Source organism: Macaca fascicularis, chromosome 16 (assembly GCF_037993035.2).
Source record: "Macaca fascicularis isolate 582-1 chromosome 16, T2T-MFA8v1.1".
Taxonomy (NCBI): Eukaryota; Metazoa; Chordata; class Mammalia; order Primates; family Cercopithecidae; genus Macaca; species Macaca fascicularis.
Genome location: NC_088390.1, coordinates 66,641,938 through 66,669,816, shown reverse-complemented (window position 1 = coordinate 66,669,816; position 27,879 = coordinate 66,641,938). Strand labels below are relative to the sequence as shown.

General features: G+C 42.1%; 2 protein-coding genes across 10 annotated transcripts in view; one reads left to right on the top strand and one right to left on the bottom strand.

The window, feature by feature from the left end:
• The window catches only part of LOC102133354 (leucine-rich repeat-containing protein 37A3-like), an 82,426-nt gene extending 79,439 nt beyond the window's left edge, over positions 1-2,987 (bottom strand). Inside the window, exon 1 of one of the 3 annotated variants that reach the window (XM_074019968.1) lies at positions 2,747-2,987. In XM_074019968.1, coding sequence (XP_073876069.1) covers positions 2,747-2,848 — 102 coding nt within the window. In that variant the 5' untranslated portion in view covers positions 2,849-2,987. The remainder of the gene's footprint in view (positions 1-2,746) is intronic. The other 2 variants (XM_074019972.1, XM_074019971.1) reach the window with 2 other exon arrangements.
• Positions 2,534-25,205, top strand: LOC102136006 (small ribosomal subunit protein eS17). 7 transcript variants are annotated; one of them, XR_010581916.2, is made up of 8 exons: positions 2,534-2,759; positions 4,146-4,191; positions 7,448-7,665; positions 12,947-13,147; positions 13,738-13,926; positions 15,179-15,303; positions 23,463-23,645; positions 23,861-25,041. XR_010581916.2 is itself a non-coding variant. In XM_074019975.1 (7 exons), exons 1-7 carry the CDS (start codon positions 2,597-2,599, stop codon positions 23,911-23,913), a joined length of 1,053 nt encoding a protein of 350 aa, XP_073876076.1. In that variant the 5' UTR covers positions 2,534-2,596; the 3' UTR covers positions 23,914-25,205. The 7 variants fall into 7 exon arrangements, 6 of the variants coding, with proteins under 6 accessions (XP_073876076.1, XP_073876081.1, XP_073876078.1 ...); XM_074019975.1 differs by lacking the exon at positions 15,179-15,303 and having other exon boundaries at positions 23,861-25,205; XM_074019980.1 differs by lacking the exons at positions 4,146-4,191; positions 15,179-15,303 and adding an exon at positions 10,202-10,296.
• Positions 25,206-27,879: the final 2,674 nt, after the last annotated feature.

Below are 27,879 nucleotides of genomic sequence, written 5' to 3'. Positions count from 1 at the left end.
GCGCAGTGGCTCAAGCCTGTAATCCCAGCACTTTGGGAGGCCGAGACGGGCGGATCACGAGGTCAGGAGATCGAGACCATCCTGGCTAACACGGTGAAACTCCGTCTCTACTACAAAATACAAAAAACCAGCCTGGCGAGGTGGCGGGCGCCTGTAGTCCCAGCTGCTCGGGAAGCTGAGGCAGGAGAATGGCGTGAACCCGGGAGGCAGAGCTTGCAGTGAGCTGAGATCTGGCCACTGCACCCCAGCCTGGGCGACAGAGCGAGACTCCGTCTCAAAAAAAAATAAAAAATAAAAAAAAATGTCAGGCCGGGCATGGTGGCTGACGCCTGCAATCCCAGCACTTTGGGAGGCTGAGGCGGACGGATCACCTGATGCCGGGAGTTCGAGACCAGCCTGACTAACATGGAGAAACCCCGTCTCTACTAAAAATACAAAATTAGGCGTGATGGTGCATGCCTGTAATCCCAGCTACTTGGGAGGCTGAGGCAGGAGAACTGCTTAAATTTGGGAGGCGGAGGCTGCAGTGAGCCGAGATCGTACCATTGCACTCCAGCCCCGGCACTAAGAGCAAAACTCCTTCTCCAAAAAAGAAAAAATGTCACAAAAGTATCAAAAGTAAACACATTTTTTTAAAGGACACCTAGCTACAAATTGTAATTTAAGTCAGCATATGCACAACCATCAATCCTAAATATTATTTGCTAGGCCTTCAAATAGGACTTACTGCCCTGCCAAAATGTCTTAGCTCTAACCAGAAAAAACTTTCTCCAGGGGTGTATGCAATCCAGTCTCCATGTTTCAATTACCGGCTCTGGGTACAAAGACCAGCATGTGATTTCTTAAGGTAAAAGTTATTACTATAAAAGATGTACTAGGCCAGGCGCGGTGGCTCACGCCTGTAGTCCTAGCACTTTGAGAGGCCAAGGTGGGCGGATCACGAGGTCAGGAGTTCAAGACCAGCCTGGCCAACATGGTGAAACACCATCTCTACTAAAAATACAAACATTAGCCAGGCGCGCTGGTGGGCACCTATAATCCCAGCTGCTATGGAGGCTGAGGCAGGAGAATCTCTTGAGCCCGGGAGGTGGAGCTTGCAGTGAGCCAAGATTGCACCATTGCACTCCAGCCTAGGCGACAGAGCAAGACTCTGTCTCAAACAAACAAACAAACAAAAGATGCATTAAAAATTAGGTTGGGAAGAATTTACATGTATTCCTTTCTACATATAAGACATAAATATCGGACACTTGATTCATTCCCTTCATTCTCTAGCCAGCCTCCCAGGGCAAGTCTGGCAATGATTCTGACTATCGGGCAAAAGAAATTACTTTTTCAGTTTATGTTAGGACAATCTACATGGGTTTACATTTGGCTTAATATAATACTACCCTACTTCTCCAATAAGTATTTAAGCATTTATTTAAAAAAACAGAAACTTTGCAATTTAACCACTTCTACTACCCTAGTTTCTCTGAGAAAGACATGACACAACTCACTTCAAGGAAAAAAGGGTACTTTTTCATCACAAGTATTTCCTCATAAACTTTATTTTTTAAATGTTTTTAAAACCAGATTCTAATTAATCTAGATTTGCAAAATTATAAAGGAAAGTCTTGCCGGTTGTTGTTTCGGTTAATTTCACAATTTAGTAAATTGCAACCACGTATTTAATACAAAGTAGACTTTGCGGTGGGGGCAGGGGGCGGGGGTGTTTAACAAAATGCACCAGCCTAGAGAAACGTTTCTGTGTGAAAACAGAAGAGGGGTTACCATGGAGAAATTCACTACGGATTTCGGGAGGGCTTTTTCCTCAGAAATAGAGTGAAAAGAAAAAGTCGCTGTGTAAGAAATCTGATACTGACGCTGTGTGTCAGAAGTCGGTCCAAAAGTTCATCTTCGGCAATTATGTCTAGATGATCAACTACACATCTTCTGCAACAGGTGACACGAAACTGCATTCCCCAAGCAAGGCAAAGCGATCAAATGAGTTAAGACGCGCGTTCCTGCGGTCTTATACTTTTATTTTTGATTTAACCAAAACAATTTTGAATCGGATGAATTACCAAATTTGGTTGGGTCTTGTTTGGCTTTCTGCTTTGCTTTTTAATCAGCCATTTACCAGCAGCTGTTGCACGGGCCCATTAGCACTCGAATAATAAAAACACACAGTACCAGATAAGGTTCCCCTACTAACCCAAATGATCCGTTTCCTTAACACAATTTAAAAACCACAGCTAGGGGTGTGAAAACAGGCATGTTTTTGTGTGTGTTTGTATGCCACAATCTGTCCAAATCCTTAACTCCCTTTTAAGGAACAGATATATAATAAAAATCCGAAAGGAACCACATTAGAAATGCAAAGAGGTTTGCAAAACAAGAGGCTTCTTTCATTCCGGAAAACCACACCAAAACAAGAGGAGAAAAATGAATGCAAAGGATATGTGTTTGCCAAAGTTTCAATCCTGCCCGGTGGAGACACTGCACACGGCACAAATTTTGAGGAGGAAAAAGAGGGGGTTGGCAGGGGGGCGGGGGGGGGGCAGCGAGAGAGTGCGACCTGCAAACTGCAACAATGCAATCTCCACTTTGAACAATGCGCCTCTTTCCCCTCGCATTTCCCCTCTGCTTAGGGGTCGGCGGGGTTGGCGGGAGATCGGAGCAGGATGCACACCACATAAGTGAGCAAGCGGGGAGGGCAGAGGAGGTGAGGAAGGAGTCTGCAGCAACTGAGCTTCGTGGGTACCTGGAGTGCTGCTGTAGGTACTACAGCTCCTGAAGCTGCTTTCCGTGTAGTAACTGGCGTCCTCGTCGTCGTCTTCCAGCTCCTCCCGATAATCGGAGTCATCGTCGTGCACCACTTTGTTGACGACGCTCCGGGCCGCGGTGGTCCGGGCAAGGTGGCTGCCCCCGCCTCCTCGCCGTCGCCCCCGCCCCTCGCCCGCCCGGGTCGCTGGTGCTGGCGCCGGGGCCCGGCGGCGGCGACTTCCTCCGGCTACTGCTGCCCACCCTGGGCGAGCTCAGCCGCGTCTTGGGCACCACCTCAGCCTGGCGGCTGCCCACCTGCCCCGGCTGCTACCGCGTAGCGGCGAGCGGAGCCTCCGGATGGGTCCGGACGTGGGGCGGCGGCGGCGGGGCCGGGGCGCAGCGGGAGCCGCGGGATGCTTGGTCGGCCTGCCCCACCGGCCGCTCTTGTTGGAGCCTGAGGCAGGGAAAGAAGGGAAAGTGGACGGGGAGGGCCTGGCGCAGTGGGGGCGGTGGGGAGCGCCGGGGCCGGGTGGGGAGGCCCTAGGGGCCGGGCGGGAGAGGACCGGCCGGCGGAAGCGGGTGGAGGGAGGAGGCTCAACCGAATTGCTGGGGCCCCACTCCGGCTCGCCTTCAACCGCCATCTTATTTCTTCCCGCTACTGGAGCGCCGTCACGGGTGCTGCGCCGCCGACGAGCCTGGGAAGGGGCGAGGTGGCGCGGCGGCCGCTAGGGGGAGCGCGGGAACATTGAGTCGGGAGCGGAGAGCCCGGGGCGCTTGGGCTCAGCGCAGCGCGGCGCGCCTGGACTCCGAGCGCGGGTGGCGCGGCTGAGAGAGGGCCGCAGCTCGCTACACGCCCCGCGTCTAAGGCTTTCAGAGACCACAGTCTCCGCGGACCCCTGGCTGGAGCCCAAAGCTGGCCGGACCTCCTTCCCGCGGCTCCGCTTCCGCGGCTCCGACAGGAAGGCAGGAGAGCCCCCAAATATCATTCCCCCCCCCGCCCTCTAGGGAAACAGCTAGAGAAAGAAAAAAAAAGTCGTCGCGGATGGGGGCGGCCCGAGCGACCTAAGGGACCGGGCAGCGCCAGCGACCGAGGGAAATTAGTCGGGGTCGGGGGACAGGGAGACAAGCCCCCAGAATTTAGGAAACTGCGAGGCTTGAAGCTGGAGTCCTGAAATTGACTCCGATGACAACTGTTCCGGATCTGTGCCGGGAGCCACGCTCCCGGATGCCCCGCCAGGAGGGAGGGGGGCCCTAAAACCTGTTGCGCGGAATCCCCACTCCGAAAGCCTCAGTAAACTCCAGAAGGCAGCTGCTGCATGTTCCAATCTCCCGCCACCTTCCCAGTGTCACAGCTAGGACCCCGACCACCTAAGCAAGAACTTACCTCTCTTTTGCAGTGGAAAAGAGGGAATCCTGCCTAAAACCTACTTCACGGTGTTATAGGTTTGTATTATCGGGAAATAACCTTTATTTATTTACTTGAGAAGTCACTAGGTTTGAGCTCAGCCCAGGGTACATATCATGATGACATTTCAGGCACCCTCAAACCTTATCACAGGGACTCAACTCTGAGTGGTTGAAGTCAGCTCTTCAGATAAGAGAAAGATTTTATAAACTTTAATATTTATTGAGATAAGTGACAACCAAAAAGTAATTAAAAAATAGTTGGCCGGACGCAATAGCTCATGTCTGCAATGCCAGCCCTTTGAGAGGCCAAGGCTGGATGATAGCTTGAGGTCAGGAGTTCGAGACCAGCCTGGGCAAGATAACAGGACCTCGTCTCTAGAAAAAAACTGAAAAATTAGACGGACATGGTGGTGCGCACCTGCGGTCCCAGCTACGCGAGAGGGTGAGGGGGGAGGATCGCTTGAGCCTGGGAGGTGGATGTTGCACTGAGCCGTGATTGCACCGCTGCACTCCAGCCTGAGTGACAGAGCAAGACCCTCTCTCAAAATTTTAAAAAAAGAAAGAAAAATACCTAACAGGATTCTGTATGTCAAATGGCTTATTTCAATCTTATTAGGAAAATGGAACACATACATGAAATGAAAATTAAAATACAAGTACTAATTGCCAAATAAATGCATTCAATACAATTTGGTTGAGCTCTAAGGGTGACAAATGTGTATATGGCTGCGAGGACTAGGTAAGTAAAGTAAGTCAATGAAGTAGACAAGGTGAAGACCTAGGCCAATGGAAATGCCATGTTTTGTTTGAAGAGGATGGCCAGGTGCGGTGGCTCAGGCCTGAAATCCCCACACTTTAGGAAGCCAGATGGGCGGATCGCTTGAGCCCAGAATTTCGAGATAAGCCTGGCCAACATAGTGAAACCCCGTCTCTACTAAAAACACAAAAATTAGCCGGGCGCTAATTTTTATTAGCATGCGCCCATAGTCCTAGCTACTCAGGAGGCTGAGGCAGGAGAATCGCTTGAACCTGGGAGGCAGAGGTTGTGGTGAACCGAGCGAGACTCCGTCACCCACCCCCCCAAAAAGAGAAAAGTTAAACAAAACAAAACAGACCAAAAAAACCCGAACTTTTCTTTGAATGGATTAGCAGGTATTTGATGTTTTGCTACTTTATGCTTTAATGAATTTATCTTTCTGTGGCTTCAAGAAGAAAAATGTTAAGTCAGTGAATACTGTATAGGTTGAGCATCCCTTATCTAAAATGCTTTGGATCAGAAGTGTTTTGGGCTTTGGAATATTTGCATTATACTTACCAGTTGATCATTCCTAATCTGAAAATCTGAAATGCTGTAATGAGGATTTCCTTTGAACAGCATGTTGGCACTCAAAAACTTTTGAATCTTGGAGCATTTTGGATTTCAGGTTTTCAGAATAAGGGTACTCCACCAGTATCCTTTTATTTATCTATGATTTAATATAGCCCTTCTTTCTCAGAATTACTGAGTGACTCATTCCTGTAATGCTACTAAATTTTTATTCATTTTTTATCTTAATAATAATATTTAGGCCGGGCGCGGTGGCTCAAGCCTGTAATCCCAGCACTTTGGGAGGCCGAGACAGGTGGATCACGAGGTCAGGAGATCGAGACCATCCTGGCGAACATGGTGAAACCCCGTCTCTACTAAAAAAATACAAAAAACTAACCGGGGCGAGGTGGCGGGCGCCTGTAGTCCCAGCTACTCGGGAGGCTGAGGCAGGAGAATGGCGTGAACCTGGGAGGCGGAGCTTGCAGTGAGCTGGGATCGCGCCACTGCACTCCAGCCTGGGCGACAGAGCGAGACTCCGTCTCAAAAAAAAAAATGATAATAATAATAATATTTAACATTTATTGATCACTAATGTGCCCAGGCACTATGGTAGATGCCTTATCATTATACCTGTAAGTCCTATAGTGGCCTGCAGGCAGGTTTTTATTATATCCTCATTTTACAAGTGAGGTAAATAAAATGTCTTAGAGGCTCAGAGAGCTTGTGTTTTCTCCATGTCCACATATCTTATAAGCAAATGAGCCTATTTAAAGCCAGATCTCCCCTAAAGCCCAGTTCTTTCAGTTCCCTCAGTTTGCCATTGAGGAAACAAGAAAATCAGACTCACTCTCATCAATTGCCTCACACATACTCTTGAATTCCTTTTGAGTGGGAACAGAAATACCATTATATGTGTTCCTCTACGTCTAGTCCTAGACATTAATTTACCTGTTTCTTTTAAGTTAGTGACCATCTCTGTTGAAGTCTTTAACTCCATTAAAAGTGAATGGAACCTTAGGAGGGTTTTAGGCAGGAGAGAAAGCTCCTCTCCAGTTTGAGCTTCAGTTGTCCAGAAGTAAAGAAGAGGGATGAGATATTATTTGAGATAACTCCTTCAAGAACCAGAATTTAGCAAAGCATTTACACCATTTTGATGAAAATATTTCTAAACTATATTATAAAACTAGCCAGGTATGGCGGCACATGTCTGTAGTCCTAGTTACTTGGGAGGCTGAGGCGGGAGAATTGCTTGAGCCTAGGAGTCTGAGTATGCTGTGAGCCATGATGGTGCCACTGCACTCTAACCTGGGTGACAAAGTGAGACCCTGTCTCTAAAATAAATTTATTTTATTCTACAATAATTCTAGGCCGAGTGCGGTGGCTCATGCCTGTAATCCCAGCACTTTAGGAGGCCGAGGTGGGTGGATCACAAGGTCAGGAGATCAAGAACATGTTGGCCAACATAGTGAAAGTCCATCTCTACTAAAAATACAAAAATTAGCTAGGCATGGTGGCACATGCCTGTAGTCTCAGCTACTCTGGAGGCTGAGGCAGGAGAATCACTTGAACCTGGGAGGCGGAGGTTGCAGTGAGCCGGGATTGCGCCTCTGCACTCCAGCCTGGGCGACAAGAGTGAAACTCTGTCTCAATAAATAAATAAAATAAAATAATTCTAAATACATTCTGCTCACCATATTGTTACACTGATGATCTTAAAGTTGATTGAGAAGCAGCTGAAACTGGCTTCCACAGAGTACTCTCATGTGGTTCTGAATTTTGAGGTCATCTTTCTTTGTGTCATGTTTTTTAGATGTCCTTTCTCAGAGTCAATCAAGTTTGAGTAAGACCTGCAGGGATCTCTTGTGAGCACATATATTGAGTTTTAGTACATAAGCTTTGTTTTAACTTTTCACTGGGTAGGTGAAACTCAGGTAAGTGGCATTATGTCTAATATATAAAATATTTTCCCCCATTTTTAAACAGAGAAGAAGATACAGAAAATGAAAATAAAATTTGGTACTACAGCACAAAGGTCCAGCTTGCAGAATTAATTGACTGTCTAGAGAAAGATTATTGGGAAGTAGAACTCTGCAAAATTCTGGAAGAAATGCGTGAAGAAATCCACCGACACATGGACATAACCGAAGACCTGACTGATAAGGTTTGGGGCAGTAACAAATCCTTTCTGGCGGCAGCTAATGGTGAGAGGGGCATTTTCTCATTTTATTTTTGTTAAGTCTGAGCTAAACTGTTGGTATGAAATCAGTTGGTTTGAAATCAGTTGGTATGAAATGCAAACTTTGAAAATAGATTAAAATATAGATTAAAATTTTCTTTCTTTCTTTCTTTCTTTTTTTTTTTTTTTTGAGACAGAGTCCTGCTCTGTCGCCCAGGCTGGAGTGCAGTGGCGCAATCTCGGCTCACTGCAACCTCCGCCTCCCGGGTTCATGCCATTCTCCTGCCTCAGCTTCCCAAGTAGCTGGGACTACAGGCGCCCACCACCATGTCCGGCTAAATTTTTGCATTTTTAGTAGAGACGGGGTTTCACTGTGTTAGCCAGGATGGTCTCGACCTCCTGACCTCGTGATCCGCCCGCCTCGGCCTCCCTTTTTTGGTTAAGGTACAACGTCAACCTGGTACTAGAGGAGGAAGTATTCACAAGAGTTGAAAACTGATGGGGAAGAGAAGGGAAAACTAACATTTTTGAGTGCCTACTGTGGCCAGGTGTTCAACTAGGTGTTTTACAATTCTTTAATCCTCTCAACAACTTTTTAAGGAGTATATTGGCAATGAATTCAACACTCAGAAGAATTCCCCATTAAAACACCAGTCCACCACCGTTACCTTTATTTGCTCTCTCTGGTAACCAAAATCTTGGCTTTGATAGTCAGTTTGGGACCACCCAGTCCAGGTAAATACCCAAAATAATGTCTAATGGTGTTCTTTAACTTGGAGTTATATGAGATGAAAACAATGGAAACTACTGAGGTTCTGATAATAGCCAAGAATAATTTGTAGCATAACAGGAATTTCAGAATCGTAGTCTGTCCTGATGACTTTGACTTGATGTTAACCTCTCAAACAAAATACTTCATTTCTAATGTATAGCTCTCTGGTTTTTATACACATGCATGTCTACTTTAGGTGAGTTTAATTCTATTTCTGAGAGTTAAATTTTTCTTCTGCATTTTTCCTCAATATTTTATGAAAAAAAATAAATGTACAGAAAGGTTTAAAGAATTATACAGTTACCAGCCTGACCAACATGGCAAAACCCCGTCTGTACTAAAAATACAAAAATTAGCCAGGCCCGGTGGCACACACCTGTAATCCCAGCTACTCAGGAAGCTGAGGCAGGAGAATTGCTTTAACCTGGGAGGTGGAGGTTGCAGTGAGCTGAGATTGCGCCACTGCGCTCCAGCCTGGGCGACAGGGACAGAGTTTGTCTCAAAATAATAATAATAATTATAATTATACAGTAAATACTCATATATTCATTATCTAGATCTGTACTTTACTATATATTTATAGCTAAATATACAGCTTACTATATTTGCTTTATCCTATGCCTGTATGGTAATTAAGTTTTATAATGCTTTATTTTGCTTATTTGAAGGAAGTTTATTTTTAGAAGAAATTTTTCTAAGTAGAGATGGTTTCTAAAACCTGGTAGGTTCATTCTTTGTTTAGTTTTGAAATATTCATGCAAAGTGTAGAATATACATGTTTATAGAATATGCATATTTAGTATAGATCAGATACAACATAATTTTTTCTCATCCTTTAATGTTTTTCCCTCTGCTGAACACTGGGTCTGTTTTTCTTGTTTTGTTGTTGTTGCTGTTGGTTGTTTTGTTTTGTTTTTGGTTTTTGAGACAGAGTCTCACTGTATCACCCAGGCTGGAGTGCAAGTGGCATGATCTCAGCTCCCTGCAACCTCAGTCTCCTGGGTTCAAGCAATTCTCATGTCTCAGCCTCCCAAGTAGCTGGGATTACAGGTGTGCACTACCACGCCCGGCTAATTTTTGTATTTTTGGTAGAGATGGGGTTTCACCATGTTGGCCAGGCTGGTCTCAAACTTCTAGCCTCAAGTGATTCACCTGCCTCGGCCTTGTGAAGTGCTGGGATTCCAGGCCTGAGCCATTGTGCCTGGCCCTATTTTTGGTCTGTTTTTCTTATGGCTATGACTGTCATAGGTTTTTGGACCTAAAACCAGTATGAATGTGTGTATGTATACATACATATACATACACACATATATACAAGAGTGTTTAGCAAGATAGACTATTTGAAATTAGAATCTTTGTAGAAAATCAGAGAACTATGGTCATCCAACCTGTGCTTTTCAACCAATTTAAATGGTCTAAACTTAGGAGGCAATTAAGCATTTTTTTTTGTTTGGTTTTCATTAAATGGCCTGGGAAAGTTGGGAGGATGTACAATGATTTGGTTAAGAAAAGCTATAGGATGTAGCTATGTTTGAAAGACAGCGGGCATGGTGGCTCACACCTGTAATGCTAGCACTTTGGGATGGGTGGATCACTTGAGGTCAGGAGTTTGAGACCAGCCTGGCCAACATAGTGAAACCCCGTCTCTACAGAAAATATAAAAATTAGCCAGGTGTCATCAATGGTGCGCACCTATAGCCCCAGCTACTTGGGAGGCTGAGGTGGGAGAATCTCTTGAACCCGGGAGGTGGAGGTTGCAGTGAATTGAGATTGTGCCATTGCATTCCAGCCTGGGCAACAGAGCAAGACTCAAAAAAAAAAGAAAGAAAAGAAAAGAAAGAAAGAAAAGAGGAAAGCTGTGCCTCTAAGAAAAGCAGATAATCGGTAACTACATTTCTTTTTCCAAATAAAATGTTCTTTAAAATATAGTAAGTAAGGGCTGGGCAGCGCTTCACGACTGTAATCCCAGTGCTTTGATAGGCCAAGGCAGGGGGGTCGCTGGAAGTTCAAGACCAGCCTGGGCAACATAGTGAGACTCCATCTCTATTTTTTAAAAGATTAAAAAATTAGCCAGGCAGCTGGCCACAGTAGCTCATGCCTATAATCCCAGCATTTTGGGAGGCCAACGCGGGCAGATCATGAGGTTGGGGGATCGAGACCATCCTGGCTAACACGGTTAAACCCTATCTCTACTAAAAATACAAAAATTTAGCTGGACGTGGTGGCACGCACCTGTAGTCCCAGCTACTGGGGAAGCTGAGGCAGGAGAATCGCTTGAACCCGGGAAGCGAGGTTTTGCAGTGAACCAAGATCACACCACTGCACTCCATCCTGGAGCAAGACTCCATTCAAAAAAAAAAAAAAATTAGCCATGCATGGTGACACACACCTATAGTTCCATCTGCTTGGGAGGCTGAGGTGGGAGGATAACTTGAGTCTAGGAATTCAAGGTTACAGTGAGCTATGATCACTTCAGTGTACTCCTGGGCAAGAATGAGACCCTGTCTCTAAAAAAGTAAAAAATAAAATTTTAAAAAAGGAAACACAGGCTGGGAGCAGTGGCTCATGCCTGTAATCCCAGCACTTTGAGAGGCCGAGGCGGGCAGATCACGAGGTCAGGAGATCGAGACTATCATCGCTAACATGGTGAAACCCCGCCTCTAGTAAAATACAAAAAATTACCCGGGTGTCGTGGCTGGTTCCTGTAGTCCCAGCTACTTGGGAAGCTGAGGCAGGAGAATGGCGTGAACCCAGGAGGCGGAGCTTGTAGTGAGCCAAGATTGCACCACTGCACTCCAGCCTGGGCAACAGAGCGAGACTCTATCTCAGAAAAAAAAAAAAAAAAAAGGAAACACAAACCCAAAAATCCAAAGAGGAGTACTGTGGATATACATGGTATTAAAAGTGTTTGTTTCTTCTGGCTTGGTGTGGTGGCTTATGCCTGTAATCCCAACACTTTGGGAGACTGAGGCGGGTGGATCACCTGAGGTCAGGAGTTCGAGACCAGCCTGGCCAACGTGGTGAAACCCCGTCTCTACTAAAAATACAAAAATTAGCCTCGTGTGGTGGTGGGCGCCTGTAATGCCAGCTACTTGGGAGGTCGAAACAGGAGAATTGCTTGAACCTGGGAAGTGGAGGTTGCAGTGAGCCAGGATCGCACCATTGCTCTCCAGCCTGGATGACAAGAGCAAAACTCCATCTCAAAAAAAAAGGTGTTTCTTCTTATTCACAAATATTGTACTCAAGTTGGTAAATTTATTTTTATGAGGAAACAGTTTAGCAATTCCGAAACTATTTTACTATGTGCTAGGAATGGAATGAACAAATAACTAGATATATTACAGATAATGTGAGCCAGATTTCTCACTGTCAGAGAAGTTACAAATAAGCAAGTGGGCAATGGTAAATGAACCTACACAGACACATTGGCTTTCACTCATACACATATGTGCCCGCAGAGATAAATACTGAAATAATAATAGATGTGTATATTTATCACTACATTTCTTAGCTCTGTTGGCCAAGAGACCCTAGAAAGCAACACTCCAGTTGTAACAAGCACACCAAGCACCTAGATTGTGACTTCTAACATCATTTTCCAATTTGTTCTTCAAAAAAGAACAAAGGCACCTTGGAGAGATGGTGGATTCTAGGACTGAGGCAGGGAAAATACAAGGTGAACCTGGAGCATCTTGTAATACTGGAAAGTTAAGAAAACGCTGAGTGAATGAATGAATGGATGGATGAATGAATGAGTGAATATGTATCAAAAGGACACTAGACTTGGAAAGAGTCCCAAGTGACCAAAGCTGAAACAATTTGTGCAACAAAATTAAAAGTGACAGTATTGCATGATAACCCAAAGAATATAACTGATATCCATGAGTCCATACTGATACACCCTGGTTTCTGTGCACTGTGGTCCTTCTATATCCCGTGGTCTATAACATGCCATAGCATCACTCTGTCTAAGTTGAAAGAAGGTGAGTGTGCTTAGAGACTTAATGACTTTCAGAACAGTTCAGGGATTTCAGAGAGAAAGTTCTTACAAAAGGGCCTCTGTTTTCTCATTTTACAATTGAGGAAATGATGGCCTGGAGAGGTTAGGTAGCTTGCCCAGAGTCACACAGCTAATCCAAGTCAGATTTGCAGTGGGTTTTGGGTTTCTAGGTTTTGATCACTACAGTGTGCTGCCCAGACTGTGGGTCTATGTCAGCTTGCAGTTTTTGTCATCTGTCACAGATATCTGTATCTAGCCTATATTTTAAAAAGATAGACTAACTTTACTTAAAAAAAAAAAGTAGAATGCATAATTAGCATGTATTTTCTAGACGTGAAGATACACCACATTGGTTGAACTCTCTAAACAAAATTTTGTTTGTAATATTGATTGTTATTTCATAGGTCTAATGCTTTAAAAATACTTAATTTTCCTCTTTAATAACTTGTACTGAAACTCTTAAGTGGCATTTGTTGTACTTACTGTTCTATTTGGTTATATATAGAAATAATTTTTTATTTGTTTTCATTATAGAAGAAATTTTGGAATCTATAAGAGCCAAAAAGGCAGACACTGATAATGTTAAAAGCCCAGAAGAAATAGAAAAAGACAAGAACGAGACTGAGGATGACTCTAAAGATGCTCAGAAAAGCAGAGAATTCGAAGACCAGTCCCTTGAAAAAGACAGTGAATACAAAACACCAGACAATGACCCTGAGCAAGGAAAATCTGAGGGTAAAAAATTACTTGATTAAAAAGAAATATTTCATCAGTGTTATTTATGAAACCTCCAGTTTTACTTGCAAAATGAAAGTGAAACATTGCAAGCAACTACTTAATTTAATATTTCTAAAGATATCAGGATACCGTCCCCTCTTGTAACATGTGTGACAATTGTAATGAGTTTTACGTAATAGTGGATTTGCTATAATATTATACTCATGTCTCTATACTTGCCATTAAGTTGCCATTTTCCTATGAAAAAGTACTATTTTTATATTATACCAGAATATATACTTTTGTATGTATACTTATATATGTATACTTTTGTATGTATAATTTTGTATGTATGAACATATATATAAATATGTTCATTTTTGTGTTAATTACTTAAACATTCTTAATATACTATTAAATATTCTTAAATACTCTTTGGATTACCTATTGCAGCAATATCCCAGAATCTAATTGCTTTAAAATGGCCATCCAACGGAAGCAGGTTTCTTTGGTGACAGATCATTTTTAGTAGTTGACTGAATGTGGTCATTTGTCCTGAAGCAATTTTAAAGAATATCTTTAAAGTTTTGTTGTGCATTTTGCTGTAGAGCCAACAGAAGTTGGGGATAAAGGTAACTCTGTGTCAGCAAATCTTGGCGACAACACAACAAATGCATCTTCAGAAGAGACTAGTGCCCCTGAAGGGAGGAGCCCCGTGGGGTGTCTCTCAGAAACCCCTGATAGCAGCAACATGGCAGAGAAGAAGGTGGCATCTGAGCTCCCCCAGGATGTGCCAGGTACAGAGGGCAGCATATCAATGCCTCTGTAATGGGGGAAATCCTTCCCTTTTGTAGTAAAAGCCGAATGTCACCTAAAACTTTATGTGTTCATTCATGCTGCTTGCTTACAGTGCCATCCCTTTTTGCTGAATTATCACCTAACATTTGGAGTTTGATTAATGTCCTCACAGTTAGTGCTTGAAACTCATTGTGATTTTCATGCTTCTTAAACTTCATTTAGCTGTTTTTGTTTGATGGATTTTTATATTTTATCACCAGACCACACTGGCAGATATTTTAGTTTTAATTACTTACGTGCTAATCGCTCAATGTTGAATGATCTGACCTTTCTAGTTCTGTAGATACTAACAAATTAATTTTATGTTTGCATGTGCTCATGTAATATTTATAGCATTTTAAACCATAGTGTTATGGTAGAAAATCATGATCACAAAACATTGTTGTCAGATGTATTTTGACATAAAAATGTAGGTTGACCAGTAATTCATATTTTCAGTTTTTAAAGTTAAAGTTATACTCCAAGTAAGTTATATCACACCAAGAATGCCCTATTGCATACCATGAAGGATTTTGACAACCTAGCATTCTTATGAGGATGACTTCCATTTGAGTACTGGTCAACAGTGAACTGTGTTGCTGAAAACACCAGTTTAATTGGGTGCTACAGATAGGGATGTAAGTTTAAGGTCCAGAAGAACTGCAGCAAACAGCAGTAAGTCTGCCATATTTTATATTGTTGAGAGATTGGTCATTAAGATCAAGAAATGGGCCACGTGCGGTGGCTCATGCCTGTAATCCCAGCACTTAGGGAGGCCAAGGCGGGCAGATCACCTGAGGTCAGGAGCTCAAGACCAGCCTGGCCAACATGGTGAAGCCTCATTTCTACTAAAAATACAAAAATTAACTGGGCATGGTGGCAGTCGCCTGTAATCCCAGCTACTCGGGAGGCTGAGGCAGGAGAATCGCTTGAACCCCGGAGGCGGAGGTTGCAGTGAGCCAAGATTGTGTCACTGCACTCCAGCCTGGGTGACAAGAGTGAGACTCCATGTCAAAAAAAAAAAAAAAATCAAGAAAACTCTGGAAACCATGCCACCTGGTGAAATGAATAAAGAAACAAATGTTGTTTGGACTCAGTGGCTCATACCTCTAATCTCAGCACTTTGGAGGCCGAGGTGGGCAGATCACTTGAGGCCAGGAGTTCAAGACCAGTCTGGGCAACACAGTGAAACCCTGTTTTTTCTAAAATTAGTCAGGCCTGGTGGTTCATGCCTGTAATCCCAGCTACTCGGGAAGCTGAGGCACAAGAATCCCTTGAACCCAGGAGGGTTGCGGTGAGAGGAGATCGCACCACTGCACTCCAGCCTGGCCAACAGAGTGAGTCTCCGTCTCCAAAAAAAAAAAAAGTTTTTATTCTAGAAAAGAATAGGGGCTTGACATCGAGGGGTGAGCTGAAAATAACGTAATTGTCCTCAGATATTTGAAGGGCTGATGTGTGGGCATATGAGACTTCTTCTTTGAAATGTAAGGTGCTAAGTCATAAATAGAAATATAATGAAGAATATTTTGATTAAATATTAACAACTTAAAATTAGAGCTTTTTAGAAAATAGAAATAATAAATTCCCTTTCACTAGAGGCATTTGATAAGTACCTGTAAGAGATTATTTCAGTGAGAATCCTTTATTGAATAGATTGGAGAAACTTAGAGATCTATAATTTAATTTTACAATGTTATGGTTAAAGTTCTGGGTCCTATCTAGTTCTTAAAAATTATGTTATCCTGACTCACATATTCAGGGTTAAAAGTTTGAAAGTTGATTATTGCCCCCAAAATAATGTGGAAAATATTTAATTCTTATTGGAATCATGATTACAATCTTAGTAGATACTTTTTAAAGTATTCTTTGTACTTTTACATTGATCAGTACATTACATTACATTGAGGTTTACAACTAGTGGGTTTATGTATGATCTAGTTCTGTTTCTAAACCAAACTCAGCTGAGTAACAGCTATACTTAGATTTTAGCAGACATTTGCTTTGTAAGGTATTATATTACCAGTATATTTCTCTGAGATATATGTTCTTTTGTTATTAGAATGATTTAAGGGAGAAACTATTATCCTAGTATCTTACATGTTTTTAAAGAATGTTAAATGAATAATATATATATAAAGCACTTAGGATTGTGCCCGACACATATTAACTGCTCAGTAAACGTTGAGTATTACTGTTACTGATATTTATAGTTAACTCCTTTGAAGAGTGAGAAAGCCTAGCAAAAAAAGAATAACGAAGTGAGTGAATTGAATTACACTTTTCCTGATTCAGTAGTTGTTAATCAACATAAAAAATGCTGATTTGATGATTTGTTGAACATAACGAATGTTGATCTCTTGTAAATGAGAGCCTTTGTAGTTACACTTCACAGTTCAAATATAATAGTATTTTCATGTATTTAAAAATATATTTATGGCCAGGTGCAGTGGCTCACACCTGTAATCCCAGCACTTTGGGAGGCCGAGGTGGGTGGATCACCTGAGGTCGGGAGTTTGAGACCAGCCTGATGAACATGGAGAAACCCGATCTCTACTAAAAATACAAAAATTAGCCGGGCATGGTGGCACACGCCTGTCGTCCCAGCTACTTGGGAGGCTGAAGCAGGAGAATCACTTGAATCTGGGAGGCGGAGGTTGCAGTGACCTGAGATCATGCCACTGTACTCCAGCCTGGGTGACAGAGCAAGGCTGCATCTCAAAAAAAGAAAAAGGAAATATATTTATATGAAAACATAAGCAAGCAGTTTCAAGAAAACTAGAATGGGAGCAAATATAGCAATTGTCAGTAGCTGGCATCAGAGGGGATTTTGGGTCATTAGCAGGGTGAGAGTGCTGGACAGCTGAAAATGCTGTCCCTACAATAAATTCAAAACCTTCCCATTTAATAACTCCTAGTTCTCTTCATGACTAGAGTAAAAAACAAAACAGAATTATCATACTTGTTTCCAAAACATGAAAAACATTTTAAAAGACTTTATTAAATATACATACCAGATTTTAAAGAGAAGTTTGGTACTTTTATAAAGTAGAGAAGCATTTTAATAGGTCCCTGACTTCAGAATATACTAATGGGGATATATCAGTGACCAAAATAGATAAGATCTGGGACCTTGGTGACTTACATTCAAATGGGCAGTAGACAGACTTAAAAGAGTTGTGACCTTCAGAGAGAATTACCTGCTTCCCTCTGTTTCTGTGGCTCTCTATGCAGTTATTTATTCAGCAGATATTTATTGAGTGCCTACAATGTGCCTGGCAATGTGCTAAACACTTTATGATATCCCTGGACCAAACTCTTACCGCTGTTCACTACCTATGGTCAGTGGATGAGATGCCTTGTTAGAAGAATTGGGGTGGGCCGGGCACGGTGGCCCACACCTGTAATCCCAGCACCTTGGGAGGCTGAGGCAGGTGGATCACCTGAGGTCAGGAGTTTGAGACCAGCCTGGCCAACATGGCAAAACCCCGTCTCTACTAAAAATACAAAAATTAGCTGGGTGTGATGGCAAGCGCCTGTAATCCCAGGTACTTGGGAGGCTGAGGCGGGAAAATCGCTTGAACCTGGAAGGTGGTGGTTGCAGTGAGCCGAGATTGTGCCGCTGCACTCCAGCCTGGGTGACAAAATGAGACTCTGCCTCAAAAAAAAAAAAAAAAAAAAATTGGGGTGGAAGAATTATTCAAGGCAGATTAACAATAATAGCCATGACAGACGATATCTTACTTGGTTTTTCTAAACTTTCAGAATGTATTTAGACATCCAACTTAATGATTAAAACTTATCAATAAAAGAGACTGTTAGATTGGATAGCATTTCAGATGGAAAGATATTTTTGGTAAAGTCTTTTTTTTTGAGAGAGAATCTCACTCTTTCATCCAGGCTGGAGTGCCGTGGCGCGATCATGGCTCACTGCAGCCTTGACATCCCAGGCTCAAGCGATCCTCCCGCCTCAGCCTCCCAAGTAGCTGACACTACAGGTGTGCACTACCATGCCCAGCTTACTTATTTATTTATTAGAGACAAGGTCTCACTTCAGATAAGGTTTCTGATTGTATTGTTCTAATCTGTATTCTTGGTACGTTTTTGGGTGTGTTTTTTTTTCCTGTCAGATATTTTAAAATTATTTCTGTTTATTGTAGATACACCTTTTTCTCTTTTTGTTTTTTTTTTCAGTTTTTGCATTATACAGTTTGAAACCATGTTATTAGGAGCACCTAATATTTATATTTTGTTGGTTTTTTTATCATTGTGAAATGTCCATTATTTTGAATAATGTTTTCAACCTACACCAGCTTTCTTTTGGTTAATGTTTGTATTGTATATATTTTCTGCAATAGAAGGACTTTTTTAAAAATCTGAGAATTTAGAATTTTTGTAGAAATACAAACATTTACTTTAGTATTTCCTTATATATACAGAATTGCTTCTGTATATATTTTATTTCAGGGCTTTACTTTGAAATAAGATCTTGTCAGAGAACACTGTTGTTCTCATATAATTTGGTGAAGTTATTATGTGAAGGAAAAATGATAAAATTGTAGTATAAAAATGATAGGAGTGAGAGCATAAGAAAATTGGTCAGGTTTCATGATACCTATTATATCGAGTATGATCAATGATCAGAAACATTTTGTGTGGCTCAGATTAAAGATTAAACTGAAAAAGTTGGACAATATTTGGGGAAAGATTGGTACATATCACTTATAAAGTTAAAAAGTTAATCTCCTAGTACCTATTCAGTTTCATCTGTCTTTGGGAAGAATACTTTATAAACAGTGTGCTGGTTAATTGATACTGTGTCACAACAAGAGGCTCATGGTATATGGTTTTTCTACCTTTAGAGATTCCTAGATTGATCAGAGTTTAGGTGGTGAGATTGCAAGAGTCTCTGTTAACCTCTCACTCATTTTAATGATCTTTCCAGAATCAGTTATTTATTTGGAGACTGTAATATGGAGTTTTGGGGATTTTCCTTTTTTTTTTTCTTCTTTTTTTGAGACATGGTCTTGCTGTGTCACCCAGGCTGGAGTGCAGGGGCACAATCTCGGCTCACTGCAACCTCCGCGTCCTGAATAGCTGGGATTACAGGCATCCACCACCATACCCAACTAATTTTTGTATTTTTAGTAGAGATGGAATTTCACCATGTTGTCCAGGCTGGCCTCGAACTCCTGACCTCAGGTGATCCGCCCACGTCAGCCTCCCAAAGTGCTAGGATTACAGGCGTGAGCCACCATGCTGGCTGGACTTCTTGCTCTTCAGCAGAATAAAATGTTTGAGGCTTATGTGACACAGTACCTATCCCGACTTGGAATTGGTTTTTTTCCTCAAGAAGTCCAAGTTCCTTTTAATGGGAAATGATATTTAGAGACCACAATCTAGACTCAGGGATACTTTTTGCTACTGGGCTCTCACAGCCCCTAGGCTTTTTGGGTGGGTAGTGTTATGAAAGACATGTTTTTGAAAAGAAAAAGATCATCAGTTTATTTTGATGCTTCAGATTCAGGTTGCGGATAGCGTACTTAGTTTCTTTGTTTTTACATTTGTATCTCTGTTCCCTATACTGAAAGCCTCAGTTCCTAGCAACAGTGATTCAGCTATATATTTGCTTTATCCCAATACAGGATATTCCTATCCTAATGTGCATTAATAATAAGAGGAAGTGATTTTTCAATATGGCGGTATTCTCATAATACCAGTATTACTGCTGACACTAAGACTGCTGAATGGCATTTATGACTTTTTGCTGCTCTTTATTTCTCATTATACTACATTTCTAGTAAGGATGTACAGACAAAATATCATATTCTAAAGTCACTTAAAATAATCCTCTGGACCGGGCGTGGGGGTTCTCGCCTGTAATCCCAGCACTTTGGGAGGCCGAGGTGGGCAGGTTGCTTGAACTCAGGAGTTCAAGACTAGCCTGCCCAACATGGCAAAATCCCTTTTCTGTAAAAGTTAGCCGAGCGTGGTGGTGCTTCCCTGTAGTCCCAGCTACTCAGGAGGCTGAGGTGGGAGGATGGCTTGAGCTCAGGAGGTGGAAGTTGCAGTGAAACGAGATTGCACCACTGCACTCCAGCTTGGGTGATAGAACCAGACCTTGTCTAAAACAAAACAAAAAAAGATAATAATAATAATCCTTTGTGTGGTTATGCACAACTTGATACGCAGTTCGTTTCTGTTTTAATTTTTAGGGATGCATTTCTATAATAACTTTATTTTTTTGAAAATGTAGAAGAACATTTACATTATTATAAATTCAAAACTATGTAACTGGAGATATTCAGAGAATTTTCACTTTCATTCCTTCTCTCTCTAGGTAACCATGTGTTTCTTTTCCCTTATAAGTAGCCATTTTTATTGTTTTTTGGTTATTCTTCAATGTTTCTTGTTTTTGTTTTGTTTTGTTTTTTGAGATGGAGTCTCACACTGCTGCCCAGGCTGGAGTGCAGTGGTGCGGTCTTGGCTCACTGCAATCTCCGCCCACTGTGTTCAAGCAATTCTCCTGCCTCAGCCTCCCGAGTAGCTGGGATTACAGGCGCCTGCCACCATGCACAGCTAATTTTTGTATTTTTAGTAAAGATGGGATTTCACTGTCTTGGCCAGGCTGGTCTTGAACCCCTAATCTCATGATCCACCTGCCTCGGCCTCCCAAAGTGCTGGGATTACAGGCGTGAGCCACTGTGCCTGGCTGATTTTGTTTTTTATAAGTAAAAGCAACAACTGTTTATAAATTTGTATTTCCTCCCCTTCTCACACAAAAGTGAGCGTATTATAAGTATTGTTCTACACCTTGCTTTTAACATTTAATCTTGGAGATCATTTTATATGTGAACATAGTGATTATCCTCAGTTCTTGCTATGATGCATGGTATTTAATTGTATATACCATCTTTTGTTCAACTAGTGCCCTATTGATGGGCATTTTCTTTTCTTTCTTTTCTTTTTTTTTTTTTTGAAACACAGTCTCATTCTGTCACACAGGCTGGAGTGCAGTGACGTGATCTTGGCTCACTGCCAAGATTCACCATGTTGGCCATGCTGGTCTCAAAGGCCTGACTTCAGGTGATCCATCCACCTTAGCTTCCCAAAGTGCTGGGATTACAGGCATGAGCCACTGCACCCGGCACCCCCCCCCCCCATTTTTTTTAGACAAGATTTCAGCTTTGTCACCAGGCTGGAGTACAGTGGCCCAATCACGGCTCTCTGCAACCTCTGCCTCTCGGGTTCAAGTGATCCTCCTGCCTTAGCCCGCCAAGTACCTAAGACTAGAGACATGCACTACTATGCCTGGCTAATTTTTGTATTTTTTCGTAGAGCCAAAGTTTCGCCATGTTGCCCAGGCTGGTCTTGAACTCCTAGCCTCAAGTATTCCGCCTGCCTCAGCCTCCCAAAGTGCTAGGATTACAGGCATAAGCCACTGCTCTCAGCCTCATGGGCATTTTCTTCATTTCTGGGTCTTTTGCCATTTTAAATACTCCAATGAATAGCTCTATAGATAAATAATTTAGTATTTTTTTAGTGTATCTTGGGCTACACAGGATTGCTACGTTAAGTAAATGCTATGTAATTTTCCCTTTGTGTATTGTGAGACTGGGATTTTTGCCACTTGATAACTGAGAGTAGTTTCTTCATACAGTTTTATTTTACATTTCTCTTAGTTTGAATTGGGCATATTTCCATATGCCTAAAGGCCATTTTCTTTTCTTTTGTGACGGCTCACATATTTCCATCGGGTTGTCAGGTTCTTTTCCTGAAACCCGACATTATACATTAGAGATAGTTACTGCAATAGATTGTCAACCAATTTTTATTTTGGGTGATTTGAAGAGTACCTTGTTAATGGCAAAAACAAACACAGAGGGAGACTCTGAATTTTAGAACTACCATGGAAAGACAGGTTTTCTGTTCATGGTAGTGGTAATTTTTTTTTTTTTTTTGAGACAGAGTCTTGCTCTGTCGCCCAGGCTGGAGTGCAGTGGCCGGATTTCGGCTCCCTGCAAGCTCCGCCTCCCGGGTTCACGCCATTCTCCTGCCTCAGCCTCCCGAGTAGCTGGGACTACAGGCGCCCACCACCTCGCCCGGCTAGGTTTTTTTTTTTTGTATTTTTTAGTAGAGACGAGGTTTCACCGTGTTAGCCAGAGTGGTCTCGATCTCCTGACCTCGTGATCCGCCCGTCTCGGCCTCCCAAAGTGCTGGGATTACAGGCTTGAGCCACCGCGCCTGGCCGGTAGTGGTAATTTTTATATGCTTTTAAGAACTATACTCATAGTGATACTACTAAATTGTCCTTAGAAGTTAACAATCACGACTGGGCACAGTGGCTCACACCTGTAATCTCAGCCACTTTGGGAGGCCAAGGCAGGCGGATCACCTGAGGTCAGGGGTTCAAGACCAGCCTGGCCAACGTGGTGAAACCCCATTTCTACCAAAATCTACAAAAAATTTATCTGAGCATGGTGGCACGCACCTGTAGTCCCAGCTACTCAGGAGGCTGAGGTGGGAGAACCTATTGAACCTGGGAGGTGGAGGCTGCAGTCAGCCAAGATTGTACCACTGCACTCTAGCCTGCATGACAGAGCGAGACTCTGGTTTTTTTGTTTGTTTGTTTTTTGTTTTTAAGAAGAAGAAGAAAGAAGGAGAAGGAGGAGGAGGAGGAGGAGGAGGAGAAAACAGTCACATGTACGCATTACCTTCTAGTTAATTTGGGGGTTATACTATTCAGGCAGAAAACCATAGAGATAAATAATCCTGTTTAATTCTATTTCTAATACTGTTTAAATACTTTTCAAAAGTAAGACTGTAAGCTTCAGATTTTGAATATTATCTCAGCAAAACCACCTCTGCAATATCTGGTGCACTGTAAGTTTTCAGAGATAGTCATATCAGTTGGTTATTCTCCAGCTCTGGGGTATCCAAAAGATTGTCTGCCTTGTGCTGGAGACTAAGGTGGTATGAGTCAGTGGGTTAGGGTTGGGTCCTCACCCCACAAAAATGTCAGTGAGTTGAGCTCGGGAGTTCGAGACCAGCCTGGGCAACATGGTGAAACCCCGTCTCTACTAAAATACAAAAGAAATTAGCTGGGCATGGCAGCATGTGTCTGTAGTCCCAGCTACTTGGGAGGCTGAGGCAGGAGAATTACTTGAACTCGGGAGGCGGAGGTTGCAGTGAGCCAAGATCGCGCCATTGCACTCCAGCTCTCCAGCTTGGGCGACAGAGCGAGACTCCATCTCTACAGAAAAATAAATAAATAAATAAATAAATAATCAGTAAGTTAATAGCCTGGAAGACTTAAAAAATAACTCATAAGGTGTTGCTTACCACTTTCTTTTATACATTGCACTAGTCATACATGAACAGCTTTTCTTTTAAAAATACAGCTTTGTAATGAAATTCTAACACAAATGTCTTTTCTGACAATTCGTCATTTTTCATGTGATTTCCAATTTAAAAATCAGATATTCTGTTTTTCTAAAAGAACCTAACAAGACATGTGAGAGCAGTAACACTAGTGCTACCACTACCTCCATGCGGCCTGATCTGGAAAACAGTAACAGCAATGAACTAAATTCTTCCCAGAGTGAATCTGCTAAGGCAGCTGATGATCCTGAAAATGAAGAAAGAGAATCTCATACACCTGTCTCTATTCAGGAAGAGATAGGTAAGAATATACTTCATGCATTCCATTAAAGGGAAGTTTTTTCTATTTTCGCTTTATTATTTTTTATTTTATTTATTTTTTTAGTTTTTAATTTTTTAAATGAAAGTTTGGTGGGGGTGGGAAAATGTAGATGTTCTTTTCCTTTATTTTTTCATTTTTTTAAAAACACTGATAGTACTTGCACTCAATGTTTTTGTTTTAAAAATATACAAAAGCGCTCTTTACCAAGGACCCGCCAACATGGGCCGCGTTCGCACCAAAACCGTGAAGAAGGCGGCCCGGGTCATCCTAGAGAAGTACTACACACGCCTGGGCAACGATTTCCACACGAACAAGCGCGTGTGCGAAGAGATCGCCATTATCCCCAGCAAGAAGCTCCGCAACAAGATAGCAGGCTATGTCACCCATCTGATGAAGCGGATTCAGAGAGGCCCTGTAAGAGGTATCTCCATCAAGCTGCAGGAGGAGGAGAGAGAAAGGAGAGACAATTACGTTCCCGAGGTCTCAGCCCTGGATCAGGAGATAATTGAAGTAGATCCTGACACTAAGGAAATGCTGAAGCTTTTGGACTTCAGCAGTCTGTCCAACCTGCAGGTCACTCAGCCTACAGTTGGGATGAATTTCAAAACGCCTCGGGGACCTGTTTGAATTTTTTCTGCAGTGCTATATTATTTTCAATAAATCTGGGACAACAAAAAAATAAAATAAAATAAAAATAAAAATAAAAATCTACAAAAGCACACCAAGCAGGGAAGAAAGATCCTTTTCAGACTTCCCTCCCCAAAGGTAACCACCATCCATCAACAGTTTGCTGTGTAATGTTTTAGATCTTTCTCTCTGCGGTTACATTTATGTATGTATGTTTACAAAGTTTTTGGGGGGCTTTGGGTGATTTTTTTAGTTTTGGGGATTTTTTAAACATAAACAGGATCATTCTGCATGTATTTTTCTGCATCCTGCTTTTTTTACTCAATGATACATGTAGAGAATCTTTTTATGTTATAATTAAATTCATTTTTTAAAAACTGCTGCATGATACTTCAAAGTATGGATGTACCATAAATCATCTACTATTTCTCTATTAGTAGACATTTAGGTTGTTAACAGTTTTTCATTATTACAAATAGTGATGCTTTTAAACATCCTTAACGTAAATCTTTGTGTACTTGTGCAGGTATTTCTGGCAGTACAGAAACAGTAAGTGGACTTGCTGGTCAAATGGTAGCTGTATTTAAAAAACAGTGATAACTACTGCTTAATTGTATATCAAAAGAGATTTATACCAGTAATTTACATACACATCTGTTTCCTTATTCTCTCACTTAAAATCAACATCATTCCTCTTAACATTTTTTCCAATGGTGAAAAGTAGTTCATATAAAAATTTGCATATCCTTACTCATGTGGTTAAGTTTCTTACATGTGTTTGTTGAACTTCCTGTGAATTGCTTATTCATGTCTTTTTGTCACTTTTTCCTAATGAGTTTTGTTATCTGTCCTTAATGAATTTTAGGAATAGAAATGCTTTATGTATTATGGCTGTTAATCTTCAATTTTACATATATATTTGTATTGTAATTGCCTATTTTTAGCTCTTTGTTGTCATACAGAAATTTTTACATTTTTATATAGTTAAATGTATCAGTCTTTTTCTTTAGAGTTTCTCTGGATTTTATATTTTATTAAGGAGGGCTATCCCCATCCCAAGAATATACATATATTTTACAGTAATTCATCATACTTCTATAACTTTGTTTTAAATCTATCTAAATTATAATTTTCATTTGATATGAGTTGGAAATCTGTTTTAATTAGGACTTTTTCAGTTGCAAGTGACCAAACCAACTTAAACTAGCTTAAGTGAAGAGGGAATTTAATTAGCTCATATAGTTGGGAAGTCCAAGCCATCATTAGGCATAACTGGACCCTCAGGTATCAAACTCTTTGTTTTCCCCTCTTTCTCTCTCACCTTTTAGGTCTACATATATTTGTGTGTATTAACCTCATTCTCTCCCAATATAGACAGGCTATTCCCATGTGGCAGGGAAGATGGCACAAGCAATTTGTATTTATATCTTTCCAAGGTCTGTGACCCAAAGGCAAGGCCCCTACTTGTGCTCCAAATCAAAAGCCCTTGAGGAAGGAATTTGAGTGGCTTATCTTGGATCATAATGTTTCTACCCCTATGGCCAGAGCAGGCAATGTACTGTGATTGATGCCTCCAGCAAAAGTGTATGACTGGAGTTGGGTAGGAATGGTTTTCCAAGGAAAGAGGGATGCTGCAAAGATTATAGCACAGTAAATATCTACACTTCCATCATTTGGTAGCTCAGCATGTGTATATACTCACATTTGTTCCCATACATACAATTAAAAAATGGTTCTGCCCAATATAATGCAAAGATTTCACCCACAACTTAAAACTTTTTCAAAAACCTCTTTCCCACAATTACATCCTGTAATTGTATCTAGACCCAAATCTAGTATTTCTGTGTATTGTACATTAATTCCGATAGATCTGGAGGTGGCTTATCTTGATCTCACAATCCATGAGCCACATTATGAATTTAACTGCGTATGACACTCATAGACATCATGGAGGGTGTTCTTTAATAAATCAGGATGCCATTGGTTTTCTGGGAGAGTGGCTGTGTTTGAGAGGTGAGAAGCATGTGAGAAGACTCCCCTTCTGGAGGCCATTCTGTTTTTAGCTCCCTAGTTCCTGCTGGCTGTTATTGGGGTTGGGTTGCTGGGGACTTCTGTAGGATTAAATAATCATACGTCCCTATTTGGCACGTTTGGTTTTTTTTCTGACAATAGCATTCACTTGTAGATTCCTAGGTTCCCAGCTAGTACTCGATGCTCAATAACTTGTTCTTCAGGATCCCTGAAGGTGAACACCCTCCACTTCCTCAGTTTATGTGTTTAGTAGGCCAATGGTCCTAGCCCTCAGGTGAAGAGTTTGTGTAGGCTTCTGCCTGCTGGTATCATTAAATAATGAGCTGGAGAGGCTGATGTAGATCTGTAGCCTGCCGCCAGGCTGCGTCACAAGGATTCACTGCTTTATAATAGGAGGAATATGGCCTTTGGGCAGAGGGTGTTCAGTAAAGACCTCTACCTTCAGCCTAGTTCTCTTTCTCCATTCCTTTAAGTCTTACCCCTGTGGTTGAATTTTCTCCTTCTTTCCCTTATTTGCACTAAATTTAGCAAATGACAAAGGATTGACTCTGAGCAGTATTGGATTGTTGGCTCTGAACTAGGAAGCTTTTTAAAAGCACTGTGTCATTCTCTTTCTGTTTTCAGGAAATCTGACCTAGACTAAATGATGTCTAAAAAGTGTCTATTATAGGACTTCCTAGATGGCCCCAAGAACTAACTACCATAGTTCAACATCTTGGCATAAAACTCCACAATCTGAAGGCCAGGTGTGGTGGCTCACACCTGTAATCCCAGCACTTTTGCAGGCTGAGGCGGGTGGATCACCTGAGGTCAGGAGTGCGAGACCAACCTGACCAACATGGTGAAACCCCGTCTTTACTAAAAATACAAAATAATTAGCAAGGCATGGTGGTGGGCGCCTGTAATCCCAGCTACTCAGGAGGCTGAGGCAGGAAAATTGGTTGAACCCGGGACTGGGAGGCAGAGGTTGTAGTGAGCCGAGATTGCGCCACTGTACTCCAGCCTGGGCTACAAGAGCGACACTCCATCTCAAAAACAAACAAACAAAACAACAACAACAACAACAACAACAAACTCCATGACCTGAGACCCAAGAGAAAATTGATAATCTGACCAACTGCTTTGCTACCACACAGCCAAAGTGACTTGCTTTCCAGCCTGGGGTGGCAAGATGCTCAGCACCCTTTCCATTTTGACTTATTATTTAAGGAGGGCAAAGAGGTGTATTGTTTCTGTTAAAACAAAAATCTGTGGAATGTGTGATAATTTTAATTCCCATACCTTAAAAGTAGGGGCTGGAAATTTGTAGAAATTTGTAGACCCAGCCGGGCACGGTGGCTCAAGCCTGTAATCCCAGCACTTTGGGAGGCCGAGACGGGCGGATCACAAGGTCAGGAGATCGAGACCATCCTGGCTAACACAATGAAACCCCGTCTCCACTAAAAATACAAAAAAATTAGCCGGGCGTGGTGGCGGCGCCTGTAGTCCCAGCTACTTGGGAGGCTGAGGCAGGAGAATGGCGGGAACCCGGGAGGCGGAGCTTGCAGTGAGCCGA